The following is a 9,529-nucleotide window of genomic DNA, read 5'->3' on the forward strand; positions in this document are numbered from 1 at the left end:
TTTTGAAAATTTTAGTAAAAAGAATTGATAATATAGATAATATAGAAATTTAGTAGTGAAAATAGTGTTTATAAGCTAAATTTTTAAAATAAAAATAATTTTTTTTATTATTATTAAAGTTTGGTCCCTTGAAAGTATTTCTATATATATATATAAGAAAGATAATAAATAAAGCAAGAAGATGCAAGAATGTAAGTAGTGTTTCACGAAACAAAATGATAATGAGACAAAATTTGACAAAGAAGAAAAAACGAACCTGGGAAATTTAACAGCCGAAACCTTGTCCTGTCCTTGACTGTTTCAACCGTCATCGAACCACACGAATCATACGAGAAAGCCTCACTGTCGGGGAAACCAAAAATACACCATAAATAAAACTGGAACAAATCTGGAGATTTTATTGGTAGAATCATTCCAATCTTCAATCCCAACCATTCACATTTCCTTATAACGGAAAACCCAATAATGTCCAAGAACCTCACAATTTCCTTCCCTTCCAAATCCTCAACATTTCCCACTCCCATTATTCTCTCATGGAAAAACGATCATCAGACGACGAAGAAGAAAAGGATTCCCCCAAATCCAAACGCCGAGAGCTCGGTCTCTCCTGCATGTTAAACACCGAAGTCGGCGCCGTTCTCGCCGTCATCCGCCGTCCACCTTCTGATTTAAACTCTCCTTACATCTCCACCATCGACGACACCTACGATTCCTCAATCCAACAATCCTTAAAATCCCTCCGAGCTCTAATCTTCCACCCTCAACAAAAATGGCGAACCATCGATCCTTCCATCTACATCTCTCCCATCCTCGACGTCATACAAAGCGACGACATTCCTGCCGCCGCCACCGGCGTGGCTCTCTCCGCCTTACTCAAAATAATCAAAGTAGAAATCTTCAACGAGAAGACACCAGGAGTGAAAGACGCAATAAATTTAATAGTACTAGGAATCACAAACTGCAAACTTGAAAAAACTGACCTGGTAACAGAAGACGCAGTGATGATGAAGATTCTTCAAGTTCTAGCTGGATTGATGAACCACAGAGCTTCGTACTTGTTGAACGATCAATCTGTATGTACGATTGTGAACACATGTTTCAATGTGGTTCAGCAATCGGCGAGTCGAGGGGATTTGCTGCAGAGGACGGCGAGATATACTATGAACGAGTTGATACAGATAATATTTTCGAGGTTGCCGGAGATAGAGGTGAGGGACGGGGAGGATTCGGAGTCGGATACGGAGGATGCGGATTTAGGAGGGAGTTTGGATTCGGGGTATGGGATAAGGTGTGTAATAGATGTGTTTCATTTTTTGTGTTCATTGTTGAATGTGGTGGAAATAGTGGAGATTGGAGATGGGGGATTGGGAATGGGAGGGGGATCGAGGACGGCGGATGAGGATGTTCAGTTATTTGCTTTGGTGTTGATAAACTCGGCGGTGGAGTTGAGTGGGGACGCCATTGGTAAGCATCCGAAGCTTTTGAGGATGGTTCAGGATGATCTGTTTCATCATTTGATTCATTATGGAGCATCTTCCAATCCTCTGGTTTTGTCAATGATCTGCAGTACAGTTTTGAATATCTATCACTTCCTTCGAAGGTAAACACACTCTTTACCACCTTTTAAAAATGGGAACCCTTTTTTTTTTTTTTTTTTGTTCACCCTCAAAGGTAGAAAACTTACTTGTAAAGTATCTTTTAGCAAATAAATTATTCGAAGACTTAAATATTTTTTAATTTCTTAATATGAGAGTAAAGAAATGAATTTGACTGTCTCAAAGGTGTTCACGGGTTAAGCTATGCTAAGACTATAATAACTTATTCTTGATAGTTGGTTTATCATACTAAATTGAGAGACAAAATTATTACCAGGTTGAAAGTACACTAAAATTCTTTAGTTTAAACTTAAATGGCTACTTTTTCATGAAAGTTCAAGGACTAAAAATGTTAATTTTATATATTTATTAATGCAAAACTACATATATAAAATGGAGGCTGAAAAAGATATTTAAGTCACGGGTTGGACTTGAATAGTCTTAAAAGTATGTAGCAAAAACTTCATGATATGAAATAATATAAGAAAAATGCTTAGGTGTTGTCTAGGTTGCACAAACCTAGATAATCGTCCAATTAAAATTGTCATGTTGCAATTTAAAAAAAAAAAATGTTTTCTTTTTTTTTTCGTAAAGAAATGGGAGCCTAAACTACAACTAATAATTACTTATAATATAATAGATTTGTCCCACATTGTAGTATTAATTCTTAATCAACCAAAAGTACGTAGTTCTAAGCAACGAGTACTCAAGTTTTACCCTAATTTAGGTTGTACAAATCTAAATAATTGTATCACATTACTTGATACAAGCACAATTATCCTGACACCAATGAATGTTCAAATTGACTAAACAATGTTTAACTTTTATGAAAATAACAAAAATAATCTCCGAATCTTCCTCCTACAAAACATTACTACAATTTTCTAGGCTTCGAGAGAATTGAACTACTAGAAGTCAAATATATTTCCCTAAAACATGATTTTAGAACTAAAAATGATGTGCCAACTTGAACTCAATAGTTAAAACATTTGAAATTTTATTTCTTGGAAGGAATCTTCGGGGTCACATTCTAGAGAGAGAGAAAAAGAGAAACCAAATAACTTGAAGTGATCTTTTTCTATTTCATCATTCTCTGAGCAGGTTTGTTCGACTTCAATTAGAAGCATTCTTCGTCTATGTGGCGTTGAAATTAGCATCATTTGGAAACTCGACCCAAATCCAAGAAGTTGCACTTGAAGGAATCATAAACTTCTGCAGGCAATCCTCCTTCATTCTAGAATTCTATGTAAACTATGATTGTGATCCCCTTCGATGGAATTTGTTCGAGGAGATCGGGAAGTTGCTATGTAAGCTCTCATTTCCTACAGGAAGCCCCTTGACCACTTTAAATATCCAAGCCTTCGAGGGACTAGTAATTATGATTCACAACATTGCAGAAAAACTTGATAAACATAAAGAAGAAAGTTGTGGGGGCAACGGCAGTTTAAGGGTATATCCAGCTCAAGTCACCGAGTATAGACCCTTTTGGGAAGAAAAATCCAAAGAAGACTTAGAGTTGGAGGATTGGCTGAACTATGTAAGAGTAAGAAAGGCACAGAAGAAGAAGATATTGATCGCCGGTCACCATTTCAATAGAGATGAAAAGAAAGGCTTAGCATATTTGAAGCTGTCTCAATTGGTTTCTGATCCTCCAGACCCAAAAGCTTATGCTTTCTTTTTCAGGTACACTCATGGACTGGACAAACAGTTCATTGGTGAATATCTTGGTGATCCCGATCAGTTTCACGTAAAAGTATTGGCAGAGTTTACAGACACCTTTGAATTTACAGGCATGATTCTAGACACTGCTCTTAGAACTTACCTCGAGACTTTTCGTTTGCCGGGAGAAGCGCAAAAGATTCATCGCATATTAGAGGCATTCTCAGAGAGATTTTATGATCTACAATCTTCAAATACCTTCGCTAGTAAAGATACGGTATTTGTTCTTTGCTATTCTTTAATAATGTTGAATACTGATCAACATAATCCACAAGTGAAGAAAAAGATGACTGAAGACGAGTTCATCAGGAACAACAGAGAAATCAACGCAGGGAAGGATCTTCCTAGAGATTATTTATCTGAGCTTTTTCATTCGATCTCGAATAATGCAATTATTCTCTCACCACAGTCAGGTTTGCAACTTGATATGAATCCTAGCAAATGGGTTGAATTGATGAATAGATCCAAGATTATACAACCTTTCATGTTGTGTGATTTTGATCCTCGCCTGGGCAGAGACATGTTTGCCTGCATTGCTGGTCCTTCAGTTGCATCTCTTGCCGCTTTCTTTGAGCATGCAGATGAAGATGAGATGCTGAATGAATGCATTGAAGGATTGTTCTCCATTGCTAAGATTACACAGTATGGATTGGAGGACACACTGGATGAACTGCTGGCCCTGTTTTCTAAATTTACTACTCTATTGAACCCTTATGCATCTGCAGAAGAAACGCTTTTTGTATTTAGTCATGATTTGAAGCCAAAACTGGCTACACTAGCAGTTTTCACCATCGCAAACAACTTTGGAGACTCGATTCGAGGGGGTTGGAAGAACATTGTGGATTGCCTACTAAAACTCAAAAGACTTAAACTACTTCCCCCATCAGTTATTGACTTTGAAGTAGCTTCCACCTCATCAAATGATGTTGCAAGGTCAGAATCAGGAGTGATTTTCCCTTCTCAAGATCCTAAATTTTGCTCCCAACAATCCTCTGGTATGGCCAGTCGATTTTCGCAATTTTTATCACTCGATAGTATGGAAGATTCCTTAACTCTCAACTTAAATGAATATGAACAAAATTTGAAGTTTGTCAAGCAATGTCGCATTGGGAACATCTTTAGCAGCAGTTCAAACATACATGATGAGGCTCTGTTCCATCTTGGGCGATCCTTAATATTTGCCGCTGCTGGAAAAGGACAAAAGTTTAGCACACCAGTTGAAGAAGAAGAAACTGTTGGATTTTGTTGGGATCTAATAATAACAATGACCATGGCTAACCTATACCGGTTTCAGGTTTTTTGGCCTAGCTTCCACGAGTATCTACAAGCAGTTGTTCAATTTCCTCTTTTCTCTGCCATCCCATTTGCAGAAAAGGCTGTTTTAGGACTTTTTAAAGTATGCCTTAGGCTCCTTTCGACTTACCAACCTGAGAAACTTCCTGAGGAACTCATCTTCAAGTCCATAAACTTGATGTGGATGCTTGATAAGGAGATTCTTGATACTTGCTTTGAGTCCATAACAAAATCAGTAAGCAAGATTATTATTGAGTACCCAGCAAATCTCCAAAGTCAAATTGGTTGGAAGTCACTTCTTCATTTGTTGTCAGCCACTGGTCGGCATCCTGAAACATATGACCAAGGAGTCGAGACTTTGATCATGTTGATGTCTGATGGGACACATATAACACGCACAAACTATACCTTCTGTATAGATTGCGCCTTTAGTTATGTTGCACTCAAGAATAGCCCGTTAGAGAAGAACTTGAAAATCTTAGATTCATTATCAGATTCTGTAAATTTCTTAGTCCAATGGTACAGGAATTACTGTGCAGAATCAGGGAACAGTTTTAGTGTAGCAAGCAATGCAAGTAGCTCCTCATTAGACGACAAAAGTTTAGGATCTTCTAATTTTTCCTTGACTTTATTTCTCAAACTAGGCGAAGCACTCCGAAAAACAAGCTTAGCTAGAAGAGAAGAGATAAGAAACCATGCCATCGCATCTCTTAAGAAAAGCTTTGTGTTGGCAGAAGAACTGGATTTCCCCCCAACCAACTGTATTAGTTGTTTTAACAACATAATTTTTGCAATGGTAGATGATCTGCATGAAAAAATGTTGGAGTACTCAAGAAGAGATAATGCGGAGAGAGAGGCAAGAAGCATGGAGGGTACTCTAAAGATTTCAATGGAAGTCTTGACAGATATTTACTTACTATACCTGAAACAGATATCAGAAAGCGCTGGGTTCCGAACATTTTGGCTTGGGGTATTGAGAAGAATGGATACTTGTATGAAGGCTGATCTAGGAAGTTATGGTGAATCAAGTTTGAAAGAGTTAGTCCCAGATTTATTGAGAAAAATAATCACAAACATGAGAGAAAAAGAGATACTGATAAAGAAAGAAGGCGAAGATCTGTGGGAAATAACTTACATCCAGATCCAGTGGATTGCTCCTGGTATCAAAGACGAACTTTTCCCAGAAGAAAGCCTTTGAGCATGTGACATATTTACTTGTAAAATAGTAGATTAACTTTAACCAACTGATAGTTTACCATTCTTTTTGCTCTTAGAAGGTAATCGGAGGAATTTTTCTAACTTTTATAGGATTATTATTAAGGCATCAAATCAAATTCTGCCAACTGTTTTCCTATTATGTTATTAATTTATCTTAGGATTAGAGTGTTCAGTTAGAAAATGTGATCACAATTAGCGAAATGATTTTACAAACACCAATTATCACGAAAGTAGCATCATATTAAAGGCAGACTCATTAACTCTCTCTCTCTATCTATATCAAGGTAGAAAAAGATTTCCAATGAAGTTCCCGAAACATATTTCTAGGAATGAACGCTACACTTACAAGACATTTCTGGAGATGAATATTCCAAAAATAATTTACAAAAGGGAATGGAGAGTAATCTAAGCGAAGAAACCTACATTTCTCTTCATGTATAACTCTTCCATCATGACGATTGAATAAAAAAGCTCAACTAACTAAAGAATTCTAATATGCAAATGCAGGCAGTAAAATTTTTATCTAAAATGTTCTTTTATATTTCAATAGGTATTTCTGAATCAAAGGATACGATCGTAGATATATTGTGTACTTCCAACGATCGTTGATATAAAGAGTACTTCCAAAATAGCAATGAAACTTAAAAGAATATCAAGATATATCATCTAATTCGATAAAAATATAACTTATATGAATACACGTTAAACTAAAAGGAACGATTTACAGATTAATCAAGTAGTGTGTGATTCTTATTAATTAACTAAACTTAATTCAATTGTTCATTGATCGATTGAGAGCTAGAGAATTCGTTCTACATCTACGTTTAATTTCTACCTACGCTACGCATACTTTTTTTGGAGTACAGCATACGAGAGATCATTCTTTCACACTTATTTCAGAATCAGAATCAAGACTAGACAAAAATCAACTCCACAACTACTAAAAACTCAGCGAGACGAGATAAAATGAGCTTAAAAAGGATGAAAATGAAGGAATAAGAAGGAAATCCTCGACAAGAATGATTATAGCGATCTACAGAGTTAGGCTTCAATGGATACCTAGCATGTTCTTCAACTTTGTCCATAAATGCACTCAATAGACCAGAAATCTGATCATATCTTCTTCCGTTCTTCCTCCGCAAAAGCCCTAAATATGCCATTTCCAACGATATCAGCTTCTTTTATTCAAATGCAGTTGAAATAGGAGAATCTTCGAGTTGAAGAAACCCCAATTTCATGAGCATTGCCGTGAACCAAAGAATCGTCGAAATGTGGAAGAGACGGAACCGAACTCAGACCCGAATGGAACAAAAGGCGGGGAAATTTGAATTCCATATGTGATTATTTATACCATCTCTTTGTCGTTTTTAAAAATGGGTTTTTTTTAGTACAAATAGAATTGGTTAAATTATAATTATATTTCTAATAAACTATAATTTAGATTAAAAAACACTTTGATGATTCAGAGTCTTTATACCTTAAAATTTTTATTTCTATCATTAAAAAATTTCATCCAAATTAAATCACTTTACGTAATGATTTAGTTTTTATAATTTATAAATTTATTTGGTTTTGTTATCAGTTTATCAATTTATATACACGATTTTTATGCCTAAAAAATTTCATAATGGACTAAATTATTACAAATTATAAAGTATGAGAACTAAATTACTATTTGCTAAAATTTAAGAACTAAATTATTACAATTTAAATTAATATAGACTAAAATTGTCAATTCAATAAACTTAATCTATAATTTATAAACTTTTAATTTTGTATTTATTTGATTTTTTAAATGAAAAAATATATAATATATGTAAATGTCTAGTACATTCCAAATATACTTAACTAATCTATTAGACATGAAATTAGATTATGTATTTGAAGAGATCTTAAACTTTTGATCTTATGTTCATTAGGCCTATAAATTTCAAAAAAAAAAGTAAAATAAATGTTTTAATTTTGAAAATAAGTCATTTTATAAAAAAAAAAATGAACTTATTGGCAACGACTCAAAATAGTTTTTGAAATACTTTCCAAATTTATTTTAAACAAATTTTACCGAAATAATTTAAATAAAAATGACTTTTAAAAAAATAATTTTCTTTTTAGTCTATTCGAAGAAGCCCTTATTAGATACAAAATAATTTAAAAATTCATATAATTATTAAACATGAAGCTGAGATTTAAAATATCTATTAAATATTTTTTAAAAATTTATGTAATTAGTTGACACAAAATAAAAGTTGAACAACACTTTTTCAAAAGTTCATATATCAAATTGACAAAAGAAAAAAAAAAACTTGAAAATAATCATTTAAAATTTATTGTGAAGTAGTTGATGCAATTACTTTGTTTACGGCTCAGAATTTCAAACTTCTTACTTTAGATGTGATTGAATTAAGAAAATAATGATAACAACAATCACCGTTTAGAATTAAATTTTAGTATGTTGACAAATACCGTTGCATAAATAAATCCGAAAAAAAAAATCCTAATGAACTTTTAATTTCATCAATAATAATATGCACGTCAATTTTATAAAAGTGTTGCAATTTTTATCGAACAAAAATTAATAAGAAAAAGTAGTCTTATATACTCTCGATAAATTGTAAAATATATTAAAACATAAAATTCAAAGGAAAATGACATTGAAGACTTTAATTTATGCTAAACTTGATATTACCAAATTTAATATTCTTATGGAGATTTTTTTTTTTTCTGGGGTTAAACTTAGTGAGTGAATTGAGAAAATATACAATTTGCTACCCTCATCTAAATTTAGTGCCCGTTAGTGCCCGAAATTGAAAACTTATGGTAAATTTTGATAGAACTTTAAGTTATGAAGAATTTTGCAAAATAATAACAATACTAATAAGTTAATTTTGAAATAGAATTATGGTTTCGTTCTGAAAAATGGCAAAACCGGCCACTAATAAGATTTATGGCAACTCACTTGGCCAAAAATTTCCAAATACTTGATTTGCCCTCGTTTAATTCGTAGTTGTTGTTATTGATGAAACTACAACTATATGGTAAGTGGAGAAACCATAAATAAGGTCGAGTTCGCCAATTTTCCTCAAGAATAACTATCCTTCTTCAACAACTCTTCTTCTGATTTTCCTCGTGTAGTTAACGTAATCTAGCTATTTTATTATTAATTTATATTTCATTTAACCACTTTTTGAATTATTCTCACTTTAATTAAATATCCAAAATTTTCTACCAAATTTTCACATATTATCAAATTTATTCTATTTAATCAAATTTCAAATTTATTATAATATTTGAGTTGTTTTTCATTACTTTATACATATTCGAATTTATTCAAATGTTTGAATTGTTTTTCATAATTCTATACATATTTTTAATAAATTAATTGGATATTCACATATTCTTTAAGGTTTAAATTGTTTTATATTATTAGATTTTTGTATTATTTTACAATTTGAAAAAAAAAATATCCATCATTGTCGTAAAAAAATAGTCATGACTTTTGTTACTCACACAGAATGTTTATCAATTTAGGTTTTGTTGTGTTTTTTTCCACACAAAGTGTTTATCAATTTAGGTTTTATTGTGGTTTTTTCACAAGTTATTGTTTTTGCTATGGCTTTACAACGGATTAAACTTCTCTTTTTCTCTTTTCCTCTTTCCATCGATGTATCAATTTTCCTCTTTTCCTCTTCATTTGTTGTTGTATG

General features: G+C 33.0%; 1 protein-coding gene across 1 annotated transcript; it reads left to right on the forward strand.

Annotated features, from left to right (window-relative positions):
- Positions 1-519: 519 nt before the first annotated feature.
- On the forward strand, positions 520-6,074 carry LOC120079606 (ARF guanine-nucleotide exchange factor GNL2). The gene is made up of 2 exons (XM_039033833.1): positions 520-1,600; positions 2,697-6,074. The coding sequence occupies exons 1-2, from the start codon at positions 534-536 to the stop codon at positions 5,803-5,805; spliced, it is 4,176 nt and encodes a 1,391-aa protein (XP_038889761.1). The 5' UTR covers positions 520-533; the 3' UTR covers positions 5,806-6,074.
- The last annotated feature ends 3,455 nt before the right edge of the window (positions 6,075-9,529 follow it).

The sequence above is a fragment of the Benincasa hispida genome, chromosome 6, assembly GCF_009727055.1.
Source record: "Benincasa hispida cultivar B227 chromosome 6, ASM972705v1, whole genome shotgun sequence".
In the NCBI taxonomy this organism is placed as follows: domain Eukaryota; kingdom Viridiplantae; phylum Streptophyta; class Magnoliopsida; order Cucurbitales; family Cucurbitaceae; genus Benincasa; species Benincasa hispida.

What these genes read in the sequence shown, in the direction of transcription:
- LOC120079606 (XM_039033833.1), top strand. Translation starts at nt 534, where the DNA reads ATGGAAAAACGATCATCAGACGACGAAGAAGAAAAGGATTCCCCCAAA. An exon ending in ATCTATCACTTCCTTCGAAG is followed by an intron (nt 1,601 to 2,696) that starts GTAAACACACTC and finishes TTCTCTGAGCAG; the next exon opens with GTTTGTTCGACTTCAATTAG.